This window comes from Cariama cristata, unplaced genomic scaffold, assembly GCF_000690535.1.
Source record: "Cariama cristata isolate BGI_N322 unplaced genomic scaffold, ASM69053v1 scaffold6629, whole genome shotgun sequence".
Lineage (NCBI taxonomy): Eukaryota > Metazoa > Chordata > Aves > Cariamiformes > Cariamidae > Cariama > Cariama cristata.
This window is the reverse complement of record NW_009637307.1, coordinates 24,783-46,176: the sequence shown is the minus strand read 5'-3', so window position 1 is coordinate 46,176 and position 21,394 is coordinate 24,783. Positions and strand designations below refer to the sequence as shown.

Here is a 21,394-nt window from a genome sequence, read left to right as displayed (position 1 = left end):
GGTCTGACAGCCCCTTCTTCCCAAACTTGTATCCTTGCCCTGTTCCCTTCACACTGGGATTTACCCTGAGATTGCAAACATGTGGTCCCCGCTCCAGGGAAGAGTAGGCTGTCCTTCTCTGTGGGTTAGGGACTGGTCACTTGGTGCTCTGATTTATCAGGCATTGCGTGCAGGGCTCTTGATGGAGTGCAGCGCAAGGAAATCATGAGACCTCGGAAGGGAATGAATCGCCCAAGCTGTTTCCCAGCTGCTGCCCCACGTTGCTTTCCTCCCTAGCCCCCTTTATTTCTTGTATTTATTTTATTAATCCATTCAGATAAACATGAATGAGGCGGTTCCAGGACACAATTTCCCTGGCGATAAAAGACAAATCAACCGAGCCGCAGGTTTTTGGAACACGCAGCCTCCATAGTTTCTTGTGGGAAAATGACAGAAGCAGAAATCTGTTTCCCATTAGAGGATGCAGCAGCGAGGACCGCTCTCTCCTCTCCTCTGCTCCTGTCGTTTGATGACCTCCCCAGGAGCAGTACGTGCTGAGCTGGTCCCCTCCCTACCTCCAGAAGCAGAGTGCTCCAGCCCACCCCCCTGCCAGGGGACCCCGCTTTCCCCTCGGAGGCAGCGCAGGGAGCCCCTCTCCCCTTCCAAGCCTCCTCAGGCTTCGTGCTGCTCCTCCTGCCCCGAGCGAGGCAGCTTGATCCTTCCGCAGAGGCAGGGGGATGCTCACATCGTGCTTCAGAAAAGGATGTCTGGAGTCCGCTTGTTCCTCGCTGCAAGGCCGAGCAGTGGGGCAGGGGTGGGAAGCAAGCCAGCCTGCCTTTTCTTTTAAATTTTTTTCTTTTTTTTGATGACTTGCAGTTAGATCATAGCTGGAATTAGAAAAGGAAAATCACTATTTGAGTTTTACTGATGGCAGCGAACAGGCGGTTTCCTAGCCTGTTCCCTAATCCCCTGCCAGCCGTTCAGGAGCAGAGCACAGCGGTTATTTATTTTTTAATCTTATTTGCAATGAAAACTACTGATTCACGGAACAGTTATTTTTGTCATCGTTTTTCAGCATGACCTCATGAATCATTTTGTCTGGCGTGAGCCTAGTGGGGGAGAGACACCAATTATCTCCCCGCTCCGCTTTGTGCAGAGCGGTTGTACCCCCCGGGCGCACGCTGGAGCGGAGGGGCAAGGCCGTGGCAGAATTGACTGCAACCTGCAGGAGGGAGCGTGGGGAAGAAGCTGGGGGCTTTGGAGGGTGCATGATGAGGCTGTTCCCCCTCCCCAGAAGTTAATACGGAGCAAATGCCTCGCTTTCTGCAGGGTACAATTAGAAACAGTTGTCTAGGCTGTGAAGGACAGCTCAGCACTTTCCGCCAGAATCTCTGCTGGGATTCAGCCAGTTTCCAAATGTGGAAGGGACATTTCATCTTCCTAAAATGATCCTGGCAGGTTTTTTTTGGGGGGGTGGGTCGTCTGCCTGCAGTGCTTTGGTCCCTGCTGCCGGGGCCTTGTCCCCGGGCGGCTGCAGCCCTTCTGTGGTGGCTGCGGAGCCGGCGATCTCCCAGCAGCTGCCTCAAAGAGAACAGGAGCTCCTGTGCCCAGCACCCTCCAAGGTTTAATCCTGCACTGGTGCCCATTCCCTTTGGCAGTGGAGAATTGACTAGTGGCAAATTCCACAGGTCTGCACAGATGAAGCACAAGTTTTCTAAAGGATGCACAAGTTTTTTCAGACAGTTTTGTATGACTATACCATTCCTCTTAAGTCAGGCTTAAAAGTGTCTGGGAGGATGGTTTGACCTGCAGTGCAGGCAGGCCATTGTAACAGCCTGCTCTCTGAAGAGGGGCCTGAGGTTGGAGTCGACCTGCCGGTACTCCTTAGTTTGCGGGTAGTCCCCCCCCGTATGGCGTAGGGTTTACTGAGCGGTGGGAGAGCTGGTCCCAGCCCTTTGGGGAGAGCGGGTCCCAGCCCTTCCAGCCCCGGTGGGTGCCCTTGGCCCTCCATGCCAGCTGGGAGGGGAGGCCAGGCGGCATGGTGCTGTTAATAAACGTACTGGTAGGAAGGGAGGAAGCACAAGATGTGCAGTTGAAGGAAGTCCTGGGAGTTTCTGAGCGCAGTAAAACCTCGTGGTTCTCCCCTCCAGCCAGTGTCACCTCCTGCCCGTGTTTCGTTGCCCTCTGTGGTACCTTTGTGCTGTACCAGTTGTGGCTGGTATGAATGGGTGCTTACCAGTACGTCACCAGCTCCGTGGTGCTGATGGAGCCTTTAACTGGGCCCTCTTGTAACTTGAACGGGAGAGACACTGGCGTTTTGGGAATGGAGTGACCCAAGTTGTGGGGCACCGATCATCGAGGGTCTGACAGGGCTGCACACGGGGGTCCCTCGAGCTGCTTCCTTCTCCCAGCCCCCCTGCACGGTGGTGCTGGTGTCGATTGCTCGGTCTGGATCCTTTTGGCTCAGCTGTCCCCTCAGTTCATCAAAGGGCAGGTGACTTTCTGTAGCTCTTAGGACAGAGGTTTGAAGGGGCTGGTAGATAGCAGGATGGTGTGCTGTCAAGGAGCTGGTATCAAAGAGCCAGGTTCTGGTGGTAGAATGGATACGGAAATACTTTAGTAACTAAAAGGCTCTGTTACATGCAGCCTGTGGCACCCGGATGAAGCTGCTGTTGTTAAGATGATTATTTTCATAGAGAACCATAGATGGCATCTGTCCCAGATCTTTCTAATACTCATGATTTCCTGAAATCGCTCCCCCCTCACCCCCTCCTTCTTTTTTGTTGCTGAAGGAGCCTCGATGTCTGGATTGGATTCAATGATTTTGCAAGCACTGGAGCGCAGCAAAGAGGTGAAGGATTTAATCTGGAGAGCTGTCAGAACTGGCTGCCGGGAGAACCCCATCCCTCAAACGCTGACCACTGTGTCCGGATGGGCCCAACGGGCCAGTGTAACACAGACCTGTGCATGGCCAAGCACAGCTACGTCTGCGAGTACAAACCAAAAGGTGGGCTCTGCTTCCCTCCCGCCGTCCGCTGGCATTGTGGGAGGGCGGGTGTCCTGCTCCCTGACACCTGCCAAGGAAAAACAGGGCTACGTGGAGGGGATCGTCCAGAGCATCACCCCAGATCAAGTGGGACTGGCAACAACCACGGTATTCCCAACAGAGCTTGACTGATAAACTTTCAGAAACCTGGCCTCAACCCAAAGGGAAGAATTTGGCCCACTCCAATCTTTGCCATCAATAGAAGCAGGGAGAGGAGCGAAGCTCTGAGGCAGAGCTTTTTCTCTCTTATTTGAGCTGCTGCCGCGAGGATCTGAGGCCACGCTGCTGCCTTGGTGGCCCTTGCTGTCCTTCTGTGGCATCTTGTAGTTTGTGAGATGTCAGGGTCTCGCGACTTAAAAGACTATAGGGCTTTGGAGGTCGTTAGGTGAGGTTGTACGTTGTGTGTGCTCTGCAGGTGTGTGTTTATGCAGCCTCCCAAATCTCCCAAAGCGGTGTAGGGAGTAAAAAAGAGAAGCAGAGAGGACATGAAATACAGGAGAAGGTTTAGGTAAGAAAGAAAAGCCATCGCTAGGAAGAGAGCCCACTGGCCCTGGTAGGAGGGACAACACCAGCGGGTTGTGCTCAGTCCCCAGAGCCTGACCTGGCTGTGAATGAGCCAGGGGTGGAAACCAGCTGGTCCTGGCCCCATGTCCCATGAAGGCCAGGGGGACAGGGAGGATGGGGAGCGCGCCTCGTGCTCAAAAATACGAAGCAGATCATGGGGTGTTGGAAGGGAGAAGTATTAGCAGAGTTCCTAGGAGTCAAAATTACTGAGAATTGCAAATGCAAGCTTAACTTGTGCAGGATGAGAAAGAAATCAAAACACCTAGAAGAAGAAGAAGGAAACTACAGGATTCCAGCAGCTGCTTCTCCAGTAAAGCTGGAGTTACGGATCCCTGAGTGGTCCAAGCCCTGCTGCAGCTTTGCTGCGTGGTGTGAGGAAGCATCAGCAGGGTGGGGGGAATAAAAAAAGCTTCAGGCCTTGCTGAGTCTCATGCGCTTTGTTCAAATATTTCCTTTGTAAACAGGAGTTCTCTTAAATGCTGAAAACTTCTTTGAGGGAGACCCTGTGTTTGACACACACGAGGCTGTGAAAAATGTGACAGAAGATGTGCTGTCAGCTCCATGGCAAGCTGTGGAGGTAAGAAGGGTTTGCTCATCCTGCTGCTGCGGAGAGAGCCCAGGGAGACGCAGGCAGGCGAGAGCCATGTTTGTTTTGCAGGTGATGGTGTTCCCTGAGCTGGCGTTCAGGCACGAGGGATATTTGACAGCCCTGGAGTTCGTGACACAGGAATTGCACCAGCCTGTTCAAGTGAGGTTCCAGGTGCATAGACCGATAGATGGAGAAGGTGAGGCATCTCCTCTCAACACTTGTGGTACTATTAGAGCTGATGCCATCAGGGCCGTGTCAAGCTGAGTGCCTGTGGCCTTCTTGTGGCCCCTCTGTCTTCAAAGCAGAAGCTTTGAAGCCTTAAAGGCTCAGAGATTTGGTTCTGGTTTTTGAGGAGACTGAAGTGCAAAATCTGCAGGTATGGTTGGACAGCTTGAGGTTGCTGGGAGAAGTGGTTGTCCTGGAGAAATTAAGAGGGAGAAACTTGTCTCAATGCGTGAAGAAGATATGAGCGTAAGGAACATGTGTAGAAGTGAATTAATCTTCTGAGATATACTTTCATACTTTGGGAAGACATGATATGTCAGATGGGAATGTGTTCTGGTCCATCTGGCCCCACAGGTTAACAAGGAAGAACATTTTTCTGAGCCCATTTCTTCCTAATGGATGAGATAATCTAATGAGCCTTTTACTCCTTGTACAACAGCTCAATAGTCACAGTTTTGGCAACAGTTAATTTTGCAGCAGAATGTTTGCTGTAGCCCTAGGGTTGGCTGGTTACAAAAGGATATTTTTTGACGCTGAAAAGCTGATACTTTGACATGGAAGCATTAACTTAAGAGGAGTTGCTTAATCTGTTTTCAGTGTCAAAGCCAGCTCTGCTTTTGCTTGGACTCGCTTTCGCTTGAATGTCGATCTCTCTTAGATTGCAAATTGGTGCGTTCTCACTGGACAAGAGACTAACTTTGTTTTTAATGATCTTCATGCCTTTGTGAAATTTTCCAGTAAAACGGGACACTTGTGTTACGTAGCACCAGGATATGTTGCAGTTGCAGCTTTTACGAAGAGTGGAGCCATTGTCAGTCAAAGTGGAAAAAATGGTGAATTTGGAGCAAAGGAGAAGTGCAGTAGAAGTGTTCCTTGTCAGAATGGTGATCATTGCTTTCTCTTTCACTTCTTCCAGACTACCAGGAGGGAGAAAATGCCACAGAACCATTCCACACTGCTCAGGATGATGGGGACTGGACACTACTTGAATGTCCTCCTGGTTTCCAGTGGTGTCATTTGACTAATTTGTGCTCGTCACTAAACAACTGCTGCAACGCGACCGAGTGTGCCAACAGTTCTCTTGCCATCAGTCCTACCCCCCTTTCTCTTCAGCACAACGAAAGCCAGCTCAGCTACGAACTCATCAAGGAATTTCACTTTACAATACCAGCTGGCCCTTCTTCCCAGTATCTGGTCAGTGTTTATTAACTGCTGTAACCAGTGAGTAGGTGCGGCAGTTTTCTCCTGAGTGCTTTGGGTAAATAACAAAGTATTCCCAGTTTGCAGATGGAGATACTGAAGTCCGTTCAAATGAAATGACTTCCCCAGTGTCACAGATGCCACCACTTTCTGTCTTCCCCGCTCTGGACCACGGACTCCCTCAGTAACCTGCTGCAGTAGCACAACTGGTCAAAAGCCCGTGCAGGTTTCCTGGGCTATTCCCCTTGCACTTGTGCAGCGGGGACAGAGCATAAAGCTGACTTCTGTGTTAGCACAGTTGATTCAGAGTGACCAAGGAGAGCAGAGTGGTAAAATGTCTCCCCATGCTCTGTTTGGATCTGTGGCTTTCCTGTTGGTTTCCACTAGGCAGTAAATCCAGCTGTCCGCCCAGGCAAGGGTTGGGTGCTGAGTGCTCTTAACTTGAGGCATTAATCCAGAAATGTCTCCTCTCTCTGCAGGTCACATTCAGAAAAGAAAATATTTTTGTCAGGGCTGAGGATGTCTTCAGTATCCAGCACAATGCAGGCTCGGGATTACTCCTCCAGTGCCAACCAAGTACCACATCTCCTTACAGAACCAACGTCTTAAGCATGAACTCTTCAGAGTGGGCACTTGGCCTCTCTGACAGCTTCGTCGGTGCCACCTGGATAAACAACACCATTTGCTCTCTCCGAGTTCGCTACGCCGAGGAACAGCTGGTCCCGGTGCTCAGACCCCACAACGCGGGGCTGGAGCATCCGGGTCGCTACACGGTCAGAGCCAGCGTGGACAACGGGATCTTCAGCACCAATCTGTCTTGCAGTTTCTGGGTGACTTCCCGGGTGTCCGGCCTGCATGTCATCCACCCAGCTCCTCAAGGCGGCAGGGTCTACCTGCCATCCAACCGCACTTCCCTGGTCGTCAAACTCTCCTCAGGGGTGAACGCGACAGCTAGCTGGTTGGGGGACAACCACACCTTCCCCTTCGAGGGGTCCTGCCCGGCGGCTGTTGCGCTGACGGCAGACTGTGCCAGGGAGACCAACGACACCTGGTTTGCTGTGGTCAGCCTGAGCGGCCTCAGGGAGGGGGTGAGCACCCACGTGCTTGTTGCAGAGAATGCCGTGAGCACCCAGAACATCACTGTCACAGTGAAAGTGGAGGAGCCTATCCGCGGACTGCGGGCCACCCCTGACCCTGAGAGCAGAGTCCTGCTAAATACACGAGTGGTGAGTGATTACTGCTGCTTTTAACCGGTCGGTTTTAGCCTTTACCACTAACAGGGTGTGTTTGGCTCGTGAGGAGGGCTGGGGCTCGGCTCCACGCCGGTCGGGTCTAGCACTGCTTGCTGCTAAGCGCCGGCTCCCAGGCCACGCAGAGAGCGCTGCTGCAGGCACAGGCATGGGCAGAAAGCACTGGTGCTCTCCAGCAGGAAGGCAGCTCAGCTGCGCGTTCATGTTCATTCCCTCAGAAGTAAGGCAGTACCTCCTGCGAGGGGAATACTGGCCTTCCAGTTCCACAGCAAACTGGAGGCATTAGGAAAGGCCAGTATTTACCTTCTTCTGACTTGTCAAGGTAGTTATTCCTTTAGGTGTTTAGATTTGCTCTACTAGATCCTTACATCAGCTGGCTGAAGCTATAAAAATGTTTCATCTGTCCAGCAAAGTCTTGGTTTTTGCAGTCTTTTTTTTTCTCCAATCCCATGTCCCCGGAGCTACAGCCGAGCCCTAGGAACCTGTTCAATAACTGCCCGTCGGTACCTGGGAAATGCCCGGTTCCACCTCTGGCTGCTTGCAGCAGAGCGCTCTGCCTGCAGTGCCCAGGCAGTACTGGTTCCTCTCCCTGCTCTGCTCTTGATTTATGGAGTCAGGGTCTGCCTTTCTCTTAGCAGCAGCAAAGCCACAGATGATCTTGCACCTCTGTGTCATGCTCTGAGGGACCTGTCTTACAGGTGTGTGATGCCTCCCAGTCCAGCTCTGCTCCCTTTCCAGTTCAGCTAGAGATCTCCTGGGAAGCGCTGTGCATGCTTTTCTCTTGCACTAGTATAAAGTGTTCTCATGCCTTTCAGAGCTACATCCCTGTGATGGAAGCTGGGTCAGATGTGACTTTCCGATGGACAGTAGATGATAAGCCATCTTTCACTTTTTACAATGTTGTCTTCAACGTTATCTACCAAAGCCCAGCTGTGTACAAGCTTTCGGTAAGCCAAGGCCTTTCCCATGATACCATTTCAATCCTGGGTTTCCATCTCATCCCACAAACTAAGCAGGAAAAGCAGCAGGGAGAGGAGGAGGCAGACTTGAGGAGGTTTTCACTGTGCTCCTGACGGGCTCATCTGCTATTTCTCACTGAGCTGCTCTTGCAAATGCAAATAGAAAGTTTCTTCCTGTTCTTCCATTACAGCTGACTTCACTGTCTTCCTCATCTTTGCTTTCTCCTCTTTTCTCCATGTTCTCCTTTCTGTTCATGGAGTGTCTGTCCTTACTCCTCCCCAGCAGGAACGAGGCAGGGAGCCCCGCTGCAGGCTGCCGGCCACTGCCTTGGCAGGCAGGAGATGTGGGGTCAGAACCCGGCAGAGGCAGGGTGCAAACCTAAGAGTTTCACAGGCAGGACAGAGCTTCTGCCACAAGCTCTTCTGGTCTCTGTCCTGTTCTCTTTCTGATGGTGCAGGCTGGCACACTGGGTTTTGTCCTGACCCCAGAAGAAGGGTAGAGCAGAGAGTCTGGACAGAGGGGGGTACCTGTTGTAAAAGAGGAGTTTATCTCTGGCCAGAACATCTTTCTGTATCATGCCCTGTACTGCCATGCAGAGTCCTGGTCTGACTCCAAGCTGCTTGATCCGTTTGCAGGGTAACTGCTGGCTTCCTGAAGAGACACCAGCCCTAGCTCTGAGGGCACGCTAGCACTAATTTGCTTGGTGCAGCCCTATGCTGAGTAGCACTAATTTGCTGGGTGAAGCACTGTGCTGACAAGCCTGGATTGCTTTCACTTACAGAGCTGACAAGGTGGCATTAGTCTGGGGTCTGCTGGGTTCAGTGTAACAGATCCACAGAAGCCTAGACACAAACTTCTTTTATCTGTTGGGGCGGGAGGCCTCTCTGGGTTTGAAGGATCTCTTCTGTCAGCAGCTCAGCTCTCCTGCAGGTGAGGAGATGGCAAGATGCTTCGTCATTAGGTGCCATGTCAGTGTTACATGCCTACACAATCCTGAGGATCCTGCTCTACTTCTGTCATGTCTCTTCAGTCTCTTGCCTCCCTTTCCCTCCTCTGCCCAGCTTCACTGTCCCGCTCTGTGCCCACTACACCCAGGATGCTGGAGCTGCACTTGGCATGCTTGGTGTTATGAGTCTCTCCCATCCCCACTCTGTGTGCTTGGAGCTACTCCTCTGCCACTGTCCGAAGGAAGCTGGGTGGCTCTTGCCCCCTCGGTGGCAGCAGGTGCCTGGGCTCAGGAGCTGGAGACAGTGTGCAGGGCACATGGGAGCAGTCAGATGGGTAACTGGCAAGTTCAGAGCCAGAGGAGCCTCAGGATGAGAAGCTCTTCTCCTTGTCCAGTTGCTGTAGAGCCAGTCCTTCCTTGGACTGACTTTAGTGGTGAAGATGTGGTGGTTCCAGCAAGAGGTGGCTTCACCAGGTAGGTGACTTTCCAGTCTATGCTGCTTTCCAGTGCCATTCAGGCTATTGCCCCTGCCTCCCTGTCCCACAGGCTACTCCTCTCTGCCCTAACCTGCTCGCCTGCGTGGTGGCACCTCTTCAGTGCCGTGAAGCCCCACTCTCGGGAGAGGGCAGCCCGGCAAGGTGATCCCAAATGCATTCTCTGTCCCACTGTCCTTCCCAGCTCACCGCCTCCAACCACGTCAGTAACTTCACGGTCAATTACAATGTCACGGTGGAGATGATGAATAAGATGAAGAATCTGACTGTGTTGGGTGTCCTCCCAGTCCTCCCTCAGAACAGCACCGTGGAGCTTACAGCAAGGGTTCAGGTCGATTCAGCTGTGGATGCTATGTTCCTGTGAGTCCTTTGCAAGTTGCCCGAACGTAGGATCTTACTGTGCCTAGCTTACCAGTCTTGCCTGCACTATTTCTCTTCTCAGGGCCAGCTGATGTCAAATGGCCTGTTTCTCAGCTGCTGTCTAGTTAATTTGAAATCCCTGCAAGTGTGATTCAGTCACACTGACTGGGACCTATAGTTCAGGCTGAAATACTTTTCTTTTAAAAAATTGCAACACTGCTTGAGTATTGGGTTCCTCCTGTCCTTACCAGTGCTGTACTCCTCTCACAGCAACAATTCTGCAGCATTGGGCACAGCTCCTGCTTTGATACTTGGCGTTATGCTTCCGATGGTTTTTCTGGAATCCCCAGCCCTGAGCCTGAAAGAGAGCCCTAGGCCAGGCCAGGGTTCCTCTGGGATTTCCGTGATTCTCCTCTTGTGCGGTGTAACATGGTTTGCATGTTTCTTCAGGTGGGATTTTGGAGATGGTGTCCAGGAGACATACCTGTTCAAACCTCCCTACAACAAGTCTTTCCTTGTTCCCGATCCCAGTGTCCATGAGGTTGTAATCGAGCACAATGTTTCACACGTCTATCAAGACCCAGGTACGCCTAGGACAGTTCTTTGGGGAAGAAGGGGCTCAGGTATTTTTGTTGTGAGGGGCCTGCAGGGCACCTTCAAATAGAACAATGGCTTCAAAGTCGTTACCTTGTTCCTGAGCAAACAGCCAGAGTGACTGGAAGTCTCCAGCAATTGCCATCCTCTCTAACTCTGTTTCTGGGAGAAGTTTGTCCACGCTGTAAGAGGCAGGTCCAGCGCGGACAGTCCCCTTTTTGGGCAGTCTCAGCAGACAGACGAGTGGCAGGCGAGCTCCGTGCTGATGGGAGGGGGGCAAGGGAGCACTACTGCGGGCAGCAGGAAGGGGGGCTGTTTTGTGAGCGAATAGAAAGAAAATCTTTTCTCTATATTTGCCGGACTGGCTTCTTACTTGGTGTTTGGTCCTCTCATGCATGGCCTGGTTGTAATTCCTGCTTGTCCTGGAGCGGAGGAGGGAAGCCCAGGGGGTGCACAGTGCAGGAGCAGGGTATCTCCCTGCAGCCCCCGTCCCGCTCCCCACACTGCTGCAACACTGAGCAGGCTGTTGCACAAGCGTGTCCTCACGACTGGTCTTTCTCTGCTCTCTTCCAATGCAGGAGAATATGCCCTCATGGTTCTCGTGTCAAACCAGTTTGAGAACCTCACCCACTTGGCCCCAGTTCACATCCACAGTTACTTGATTGATGTGAAGATGGAAGCAGAGGAGGACGTTTTAGTTGTGAGCCGTCCGGTCACCTTCAGAGCCCATCCATTGCCATCTCCTTATGGTGTCGTGTACAGCTGGGACTTCGGGGACGGGTCCTCGCTGCTCACAGAGAGCCAGCCTATGGTGACGTACAGCTACCCCAGAAGAGGGGTGTACAACGTCACCGTGATGGCGAACAATACCATAAGCAGTGTGGAGACAGCTGAGTGTTACCAAGTGTTTGAAGAGATAACTGGGCTCCGTGTTTCTGCAGATGAGGCAGCAGAGCTGGGAGCGTCTGTGACCCTTAATGCTTCGGTGCAGACGGGGGACAGCATCACCTGGATATTTGATATGGGGGACGGGACGGTGCTGAGGAGCCAGGTGCCAGTGGTAGAACATGTGTACATAAAGGACATCAACTGCACCGTGAACGTGACAGCTCTGAATCCTGTGAACTCTGTCTCCCAAACTGTGCCTGTTCGGATATTTGTCCTGGAGGTACTCAAAATCGAGCCTTCGTCTTGCATCCTTGAGCACCCGGATGTGCAGCTCACTGCCTATGTGACGGGGAATCCTGATGAATACATCTTCGATTGGACTTTTGGTGATGGCTCCTCCAATGTCACAATCAGTGGGGACCCTGTGGTGATGCACAACTTCACCCGGAGCGGGACGTTCCCCCTCTCCCTGACTCTCTCCAGCAGGTTTAACAAGGCTCACTATTTCACCAGCGTCTGTGTGGAGCCAGAGATCGTCAATGTCACCCTTCTCCCTTCCAAGCAGTTTGTGAGGCTCGGTGAAGAGAGCAGCTTCCAGGTCAGTGCCCTGCCTCTCTACCAGTACCGCTACCGCTGGGATTTCGGGAACAATGAGTCCACTAGATCGAGTGGGACTGAAGTGACCTACACCTACAAGAACACAGGAGTCTTCCTGGTCACAGTGACTGTCTCCAACAATGTCTCTTTCAACAATGACACGGCGTTTGTGGAAGTCCAGGAACCAGTTGGAGTAGCAAAGATTGAATATAATGGGACAAATGTTTTGGAGCTGAACCAGATCTACCTGTTCTCTGCCAGCATGAATGGAACCAAAGTGAGTTACTGTTGGGACTTTGGAGATGGCACCACCCAGCCCGGGCAAATCGCTACCCACTCCTACAACAACACGGGCCATTACTCTATTAGTGTGATGGGCCGGAATGATGTGAGCTTTAATGAGACCGTCATCGATGTGACAGTGAAACGTCGACTCCATGGGCTGACCATCAATGCCAGCAGGACAGTGGTGCCGTTAAATGGTTCAGTGAGTTTTGTAGCCACACTTGTAGCTGGCAGTGCCATCCGCTACTCGTGGATCCTCTGCGATCGGTGCACTCCTATCCAAGGCTCCTCCACCATTTCCTACACCTTCCGATCCGTGGGGACATTCAATGTCATTGTGACAGCGGAGAACAAGATCAGCTCCTTGCAGGACAGCATCTACATCTACGTCCTGGAGCAGATTGAAGGCCTGCAGGTGGCTAGCAGTGACTTGGTGGAGGACATCTATTTCCCAACTAACAAAACACTCCATTTGCAGGCAGTGGTGAGAGAGGGAACAAACATCTCTTACAGCTGGGTAGCCCAAAGGGATGGCAGTGCTGTGCAGACCTTCACTGGGAAAACCTTCTCCTTGAGCATCCTGGAAGCTGGGAACTACACCGTCTATCTGAAAGCCACTAACATGCTGGGATGTGCAACTGCTAACAGGACACTGGAGTTCATTGAAAGCATTGGTCTTTTAAAGCCTTCTGCCTTCCCCAACCCAGTTGCTATTAATGCCTCTGTTAACATAAGTACCACCATAACCAGTGGCACTGGCATCACGTATGTTTGGTACCTAGAGGATGGCTTCTCTCCCGTTACCTCTGAACCCTTTATTATACACTCCTTCCAAAGCCCTGGAGTGACAGAAGTCATCGTTGGAGCAGAAAACAAGCTGAATTCAACCAATGCAACAATTTATATCTGTGTAGAGGAGGTCATAGAGGGGCTGAGTATAGGGACTGCAGAACTGGACTGTAGATATGTCTCATCAGGCTCCACGGTGGTCTTTGAGGGGGAGCTGCAGAAAGGGTCTGAAGTGATATGGCTTTGGGAGGTGCCAAATGGCACATTGACTGGCCAGTCCGTGGCAGTCACGTTCCCCACAGCAGGGTTTTATACAGTCTATCTGAATGCATCGAACGACATTAGCTGGGCTCTGGCAAGCAGGAATATCTCAGCACTGGACAGGATTCAAGGACTGGAAGTCCTTGCCAGCAAGAAGGTGGTGGAGCCAGGGGAACAGGTCACCTTTGTGATCAGGATGTTGTCAGGTACCTCTGTGAGTTACTTGGTGAGCATAAGTGGGGACTACTCTGTGGTGCTCAATGGGTCCAAGTACACACACGAGTTCACCAAGAGCGGCGATTATTTGGTGACCGTGACGGTGCAGAACCAGATCAGCATCGCACATGCGCAGGTGCTCATCTCTGTCCTGGAGGCCATCCGCGATGTCAGGCTCTTGAACTGCTGCGAGGAAGGCATACCCACGGGCACGGAGAAGAGCTTCAGTGCCCGGGTGGGGAGAGGCTCCCGTGTGTCATTCTCCTGGCAGTTCTCCCTGTGGAAAGAGCAAGGTCGATCTGTGGTGACTGCGGCAGGAGAGAGCGTTTCCTACACTCCAGAAGCTGCAGGGCTGCTCGAGATTCACCTCAATGCCTTCAATGACTTGGGAGGTATCAATATCACCAGAACTATCCAGGTCCAAGACCCGATAGTCCAAGTCTCCCTCACTGCCTCCAATGCCTTTGTCAACAGGACAGCACTGTTTGAAGCAGCAGTGGTGCCCAGCAGCAGGAGCGTTGAGTTCTTGTGGACCTTTGGGGATGGCTCTTCCACTCAAATGACCAGGGTTGCAGTGGCCAACTATTCTTACCTGAGCCCTGGGGATTACCTGGTGCAGGTGAATGCCACCAATCTCATCAGCTTCTTCATAGCCCACCTCACCGTCACTGTCAAAGTCCTGGAATGCGAGGAGCCAGAGGTGGAGTTAGCCTTGCCCCCTCAAGTAGTCATGAAGCGGTCCCAGAGGAACTACCTAGAGGCGCAGATTGACCTTCGAGGATGCATCAAGTACCAGACGGAGCACCTGTGGGAGATCTACCAAGCACCTAGCTGCCTGAACTTGGATGACTCCAGCAGGATTCGTCTGCCAAATGTTGATATGAACAGGCCCCAGCTAGTTATACCGAAGCTTGCCCTGGAAGTTGGGAACTATTGCTTCATCTTTATTGTCTCCTTTGGAGATACCCCACTGTCCAAAAGCATCTTTGCCAATGTAACTGTGATACCAAGTAAGCTGGTCCCAATCATTGATGGCGGGTCATACCGTGTATGGTCCAACACTCAGGACTTGATCTTGGATGGGGGGAAGTCCTATGACCCAAACTTGGATGATGGTGAACAGACTCCATTGTTATATGACTGGTCTTGTACGTTCTCCTCCAAGGTAAGAGCAGTTTTGCACAGCCAGAGGGTGATCATTTGGGAGTTCCAACTGCACGTCAGCTCCACTAAACATGTGTTGGGTTGAAATGGTGTTGAAGGAAGCTTTTGTGAGCATCTTTAACAAAGCTGCTCCGGAAGGAGGGTTGCAAAGGTTTCCCAATCCCCAGCTCGGGATGATGGTGCAAAACCGGCTGCGAAGAGTTGTGCGGTGCTGGCTGCGGCAGCGCGGTGCTGCGTGGTGTCCCTGTGCATGGCAGAAGTGTCGGCACTGGAAGCTGAGGCATTCGCATCGCTGCTTCCCTTGGACTTGGTCTCTGGTTCACGGTTTCAGTGTAGCTGCTTCCATAACCTGAAGGATTTCCAGAGCTGCCAATTGCAGTCAGGGGGGCTGAGGGCTCGGTCCCTCTCCCATTAACAGTTAAACGTCTGCTAATTTCAGCAGGGGCCAAAGTTAGACTTTGGGGGAGTCAAGTGACCACCAATCGTGGCCACTGTGGTCACAAGCAGGTCACTGTCCTCGCACGCTGAAATAAATGGTCTGACCCTACAGTGATAGAAGGGCAGGGGAGAACTGCCCTTCAAATTCTTATGGGCGATCCGTCTTGGGAGCATTTTTTGATAGAATGTGGGATTCTTTTGCTTGTAAAAAGTCATTGTTTTTGATCTTTACCTCAAAAGAGAGAGATGTGGAGTGTGTGTGGATTCGACTTTTGAGCTTAATGTGAGCTTTTTGTGCTGTTTGGCAATTATAAGCTATTTAATGAAGAATTCATTGCTATAAAATAGGGATTTGAAGCTCAGGTGAAATACCCGAGTATTCCAAGTACTGCTAACTAACCTGAAGAATAGGATAATGTGCTTTATTGTCCACACACCACCCCGTTCCTCCCACCCCAGCGGTGGCATTGCACGGTGGGATCTGTAACAGTGACTGTGTGTGGACCTGAATGTTTTGGCTGTGGACTAAACCGATGTGCACCCGTACCAAGGAGGGTTTGAAAGTTCTTTTCTCCTTGCAAGCAGAGCTCGGCTGCAGGGTGCTCTCTGAATTTCAGTGCCAAGGAAGGAATTGTCACAATTTCCAAAGCTGTATTAGAAGCAGATGTGGAGTATACATTCGACCTCACCATCAGGAAGGAGGGTATGAGTCCCGAGGCAACAAATCAAACCGTACGTACTACAGACAACTGTCGCTTTCTGTCCTTGTGTGCATGTTGCTGGACACAGCCGAGCTGGAAGTCTGTGGCCCTTTTCAAAAGGAATTTTCTAGAGGAGCTTTCTGCTGGCTCAGGACCCTGCCCAGCCCCGGGTGACTCCCCAGGCTGCATCCCCCGGCCCCATCCAAGAGCCGGTGCCAGTTCGGCAGTGGATGGAAGTACCGCTGCCTGATTGCCCCCGCCAGCACAGGGAGGGAGGGGAAGCAGATTTTAGGGCATCGTTGGGCCTCCATAACGAATCTCGTCCAGGTCATTGACAGGAAGAGACGTTGATATTTCTGTGATGTATTCATCTTATGCTGCCTTGGGCAGCACTTTTTGCTTGTTCTGCCAAGTCCTTCTAGTTCCTTCCTTTAGACCTTGCGTTAGTCCCTCTCGGTGCAGAGGCTGCGTTAGTGACCCAGCCCTGAACAGTACCGGCCACCGTTCCTGGGACTGAGAGTCTGTGGCCGCAGATCTGCCGTAGGAGGACGGTGAAGGAGCCCGTGGTCGGTAGCTCTTCCAGCACTGTGTGTAGCCCAGGGCTCTTCACATGTCGCAGCTCCAGGCTCTTCCCTGATTTTTGCCCAGAGAGAGCTTCCTAAGAGCTGGCATTTAATTTCGCTACCAACAGTTCCTCTTTTCTCTCTTTCAGAGTTTTTTTAAGGGAGGATTTTTGTAAGTGCATGTTGTTTATGTCAAATTAAGCCTAACGCTGAATGCATCTGCAATCAGACAGCAGTTATGGTTTATGTCAGAAACATTCATCGTGGTGCGTTTGGCAATTAGAGATATAGTTAGTCTGAAAGTGGAAACTCTTACTGCCTGGGTTTTAAACCAAAGCTGGAGGATAAAAAGAAAAAAAATGAAATTGATAGTCTTTCAAGGACATTCCGTACTATCTGGTTTCCATGCATGAGCGCAAAACAATAATTCCAGAGTCGCAGGAAATTTGCAAATACTGTAGGAATGAATGAAGCTTCAATGCGCTCCGGCTTAGTGCCGTGGAATATTTATCCCCTTTTAAAAGTCTGCCATATTAAACAATGTCTTCATTACTGTCTGTCTTTGAATTCAGAATATTCATTATGCCAGGGCAGAGGGCTCTGTCAAATGCTGGACAACCCTGCTTCCTAGGGGATTAAAGGAATTTAAACAAAGTACAGGGGTCAGAGCTCAATAGCCATGGTCTCTGAGCTGCTGGTGCTTCTAAAGCTCTCCTCTCTCTGGGCTCTTTCCCGGGGAGCTGTGGTAGACGTCTTGAGATGTGCAGCTTAGATCCGAGCTAAAAGCCTGGAAGAACATGCCACTCTCCGGTAAAGGTGGTTATTCCAGCCTGCAGAGCAAAATCCGTTTGATGCACAGTGGGAGCTGTGTTTTCTGGCTATTTTTATCATCATTCCTGTCTCTCAGGGCTGTAGGTAGTGTCAGAAATGCTGACGGTTCTGCACAGGCGGTGCACTCGGGAGCCCAAGGGTCGAGTCCCGGCACGTGGCGCCTGGTTCCAGCCCAAGCCTTGTGGGTCAGAGCAGGGATGGGGGAGGCGGCAGGACCATGCTGCCGTTGCACAGGGTCACACATCCTCAGTAAACCCGGGCGCCCTGGCTCACCCTGAGCCCTCTGCTACTCTGGACTGTAAACACCACCCCTTTGGCAACCTTCTGAGTCGAGGACAGGGTCCTGGAGCCCCACGCTCCTGTGTCCACGGCAGATCTGCTGTGACCCCCCGGGTCAGGCGCTGCACAGCTGCAGAGACAGGACCAAGAGTTTGGCCCACAGGAAGCAAAGGAGAGTGGCGGTTGCTTCCCAGGGCAGGTGCTCTCCAGATGTTTGGTCTGGGCTGTAAGGGAGGCTTTCCTCCTCTCGGTTAGACTGCTCCTCTTTTCCAAACTCATAACAGGGGTCCCATTTTTGGAGGGTTAACAGCTGTCCTGAGATGGTCGGTACAGCAGAGTGCTTCAGTTAGCATCATCCCCAGCCGACAGCACAAGCAGGACCTGCTGGGAATTCAGCACAGGGTGCCAGAGGGACATTCGGAAAGTGATTTATGTTGTTAAAAGGTGTAAATAAAGTAAATCCAGAATTACCTAGATTGGCCCAGCTTGGCACTGGGTAGCTCTTGAAAATCAGTGGCAGAACTGGCCAGTGTAAGAAAAGTGAGGTAGCTGAAGTCTGACCCGAAATGCTTTGGAAATCCCTCTCTGCTGTTTCCATAGCACAGACTGGTGCAGAGCGATTCCTCCTTGTAGAACCAGGTGCTGTTAAATGTCTGTATTTTTGTCTCAGATCTTCTGATGGAGCCTCTTGCTTTCCCAGGTATTCATCAAGAGGGGGGGAGTCCCCATCGTGTCCCTGGAGTGCGTTTCCTGCAAGGCTCAGTCTGTCTATGAAGTTAGCAAGAGCTCCTACGTCTACCTGGAGGGGACCTGCCAGAACTGTCACAACGACTCCAAGCTTGGGGTAAAGTCACGAGCAACGCTGGTCTTTGCTTCACCTTTGGTGGGCTTCAGGGAGAAGGGCAGAGTCAGAGAGGGCAGGGTGGATAGAGCCCTGTGAGAAATAAAGTTCTGGACCTAGACGGCCATAGAGACAAGGAGAGGAAACAATCTCTGACCATAACTGCAGTGGCAGGCTGGGTCTGGCTGAGAGGATGAAGGCTGGCTGATACTGATCTCTTCATCACAGCCCCTGGAACTGGCTGCAAGCCTGGCTTGCAGAGTCAGAACTTTAAAACAGGGCCTGCACGGAGCCTGCCCGGCGTGATGTGGGGCTCCCGTGTGCCACGCCGTGTCTCGGCAGCATGGGGGAGGCTAGGAGAGCCTGTGAAGCAGGCCCCCCATGTCTTGTGAACACCGGACCCCCTGTGAGATGTCCAGAGCTTTCCCATGCCCTGGGTTGTGCCTGCAGGCCGCGGGACATGTGGCCTGTCAGTCCTCCGTCAATGTCTCGACCTACCCAAGGGCAGGTCCTTCCTGGGACATTTTCAAGCCAAGCCCATGAGTGACCAGCTGGTTTCACACAAAAGCCACTTTTTATCCTAGAAGAGATCTGTAGAGTATTTTCCTCTCCAACTGGCATTTTGCCCATTATTCTGGTGGCTCAAGCAGAGGTGGTTCAGTCTCTTCTGATCCCCCAAGTCCCTCGTGCCCTCCTCTGGTTACACATTGCACTACACAGCATCTCTGCAACCTGTGGAGTGAAGCCGGTCTCGGCAGTGGCAAGAGCTAGTCTGTATGGCTCCTACCAAGCCCAGCATGTACTTGCATGGCATTTTCTGGCTGGCTATCTCACTCTTCCTCTTGTATCGCAGTTGTACTTCTGTGCTGTTAGCAGTAACCATCCAGGACACGTTCAGCTTGAAGCATATAAAACATGGTATCCCGTGGAGACTCCGCCAGTACTTAATTTATTTCCTGTGTTTTGTATTCTGTATTATGAAATATTCTGTCAGAGGGTGATGTAATCCCAGAGACTAAAGTAGATCTCACAGTGGAAATATTCCCACCAGACATTTTGGAAAGGTTCCAGTTCTTGTTGCCGTAGCACACAAGACTAAAGCTGAATTATCAACTGCAAATTTGGCAGACGCTCCCACTAGAAATCTGTTACTTTTTATAAGAGACTTAATCTGAAAACATTTTAAGGACATAACTTTGGATTTAAACAAAACCTCTCCTGTCTTTCCCCTCTTCATCTCTGTAGAGATGGGCAGCACACAGCTTTAAAAACAAATCTCTCATCCTGGACAAAAAAACTACCTCCACTGGCGACACAGGAATGAACCTGGTCTTAAGGCAAGGGGCACTGAAGGATGGGGAGGGGTATACCTTTACCCTTCACATCACAGACCTGACGACAGGGGAGGAAGGATTTGCCTCCATCGATCTGCTCCCAAACCAGCCGCCCGTTGGGGGATCCTGCCGGCTCTCTCCCAAAGGACCCCTCAGGGCACTGATGGCAAAGGTGCACTTTGAGTGTGCAGGTGAGAGCGTACGGACAACGGTGCTGGGCACCTGCCAGCCCCCTCTGCTCCTCATGGGCACAGGTTTCTCACCACCAGTGCGTTCCCAGCTGCCCTCCTTCCCGCAGATGTTTTCTTTACCCCAAGCTCCTACCCCAGGATGCTGTTGTCCAGGGCTGAGTTCAGAGGTGGACCTTTCCGTTTCTGATCCCCAAAGCTGGCACCGTGAGCGGCTTTGGGTGCCCAAATTACAGAGCTCTGAAACTCATGGTAGCAGGCAGTCACTTCTTTTAATCCTAATTCCTGTAGCTGAATGGTGATATCCAGGCCAGGACAGTACTTGTGGAAGAAACTGGTATTTCAGTGCAGGAAAAATAAGATGGGTGCCTGAAACTGAGTCACACATTTATGGAAAGAGTCAAAAGGCAAAGCGCTGGGGCCCTCTCTGCCATCTGGGCTGGATGTTCCCGTTGGCAGTTACCTTCTCAACCAGCTGCAGAGACAGCAACAACGAGTCTAGCTTTGGAAAAGTGGCCTGGCTGATGTCCTGTAGCCTCGGGCCAAGGGATAAGTGCCTCTGAAAACCATATTTCCCCAAATGATTAGTGTTGGAGATTAATGCTGTCTGTGCACAAATGCTGGGAAGCCGTGCTGCAGAGGAGAGGAGGAATTCTGCTGGTTCAGAGTGTGCTGGTCACCAAAGCCCAGCTTAAGGCGGGGGAGAAGCAGAAGTGTATTCAGCATGGTGTGGTTGTTACTTTGGGATGTTTTGGCCTACCCAGAATAATTGTGAAATCCATACCTCTTTGGAGTGGTGGGAATTTTAACTCTTAGTGATTGGTTTTAAGCTGAGTGCAGGATACAGACCCACTGGTCGATGTCCAGTGCAGCAAGCCCTGGCAGAGCCAGCACCTTCACCGGTGCTTGCTGGCAAATGCGTGGGGAATTTCCCAACCGCCCGTCTCCCACAAGACTCCCGTAATTCCTGGGAGCTCCAAGGAAACCTTTGTGCCGGTTTTACCCTAGACTCAGTTGTTCCCAAGATGTTGAACTGCCTGAGGGCTGCACCGAGCCTCTGTCTAAGGTCAGGCTTTGCAGGGCTTGTACAGAAGCTGTGGCTTTGGGTCAGTGCTGTTCCCAGCCCCAGCAGAGTTATTCCTGTTTTTATTTGACTCATGAACTCTTCACAAATCCCTTTAAAAGTTACAGGACCCAAACGCCTAGGCAGAAACCCCTAAGCATCAGAAAAATTCAAAGAGGGTCAGAGCTTTACGTTGCAGACCCCAAAGACATCCCTCCAGCCCGGAGGGCTCCTCAAGCTCTCCTCGTTGTGGGGACACCCCATCCCTCTGCCCGAGCAGGGTGAGCCCTTTCTGGGGACAGCAGTGAGGGCAGGTGCCGTGCTGAGGGGCTGAGCAGGGTGAACGCACCGGGGGAGGGAGGGGGCACTGCCAGGCAGTGCCAGCTCTGACCGACGGGCTGGGTTTCAGGGTGGTGGTTGTAGCCCCCCACCCCGTGCCCTTGCCCCCGTCAGACCCCCTGTTGGGGTTTGTTTTGCAGGCTGGCGAGACACGGAGGACGCGGAGGGCCCGCTGGTGTACATCCTCCTGGCATCTCGCCGCAGGGCTGGGCACTACCATGAGTTCTGCGTGTACAAGGGCAGCCGTGCCGAGCACAGCGCCTTCCTGCCCCCAGGCTTTCACGAGAGCGGCTTCATGGTGTCCGTCTCGTTCCTTGTTCAGGACCAGCTGGGAGCGACCGTGGTGGCCATTAACCGGTAAGACCCACCGCTCGCAGGCTGGGCTTAGAGGGCAGGGCCAGTGTCCAGCC

The 21,394-nt window shown here is 52.0% G+C and overlaps 1 protein-coding gene across 1 annotated transcript in view; it reads left to right on the top strand.

Moving 5' to 3' along the window:
* Positions 1-21,394, top strand: part of PKD1 (polycystic kidney disease 1 (autosomal dominant)) — a gene marked incomplete at both ends in the record, with an annotated part of 52,539 nt that overhangs the window by 6,366 nt on the left and 24,779 nt on the right. Inside the window, 13 exons of the mRNA XM_009708264.1 lie at positions 2,772-2,986; positions 4,054-4,166; positions 4,248-4,374; positions 5,320-5,597; positions 6,083-6,829; positions 7,669-7,800; positions 9,438-9,613; positions 10,064-10,197; positions 10,786-14,408; positions 15,431-15,577; positions 17,920-18,063; positions 19,306-19,585; positions 21,125-21,341. Of these exons, the coding sequence (XP_009706566.1) occupies positions 2,772-2,986; positions 4,054-4,166; positions 4,248-4,374; positions 5,320-5,597; positions 6,083-6,829; positions 7,669-7,800; positions 9,438-9,613; positions 10,064-10,197; positions 10,786-14,408; positions 15,431-15,577; positions 17,920-18,063; positions 19,306-19,585; positions 21,125-21,341 (6,333 nt within the window). The remainder of the gene's footprint in view (positions 1-2,771; positions 2,987-4,053; positions 4,167-4,247; positions 4,375-5,319; positions 5,598-6,082; positions 6,830-7,668; positions 7,801-9,437; positions 9,614-10,063; positions 10,198-10,785; positions 14,409-15,430; positions 15,578-17,919; positions 18,064-19,305; positions 19,586-21,124; positions 21,342-21,394) is intronic.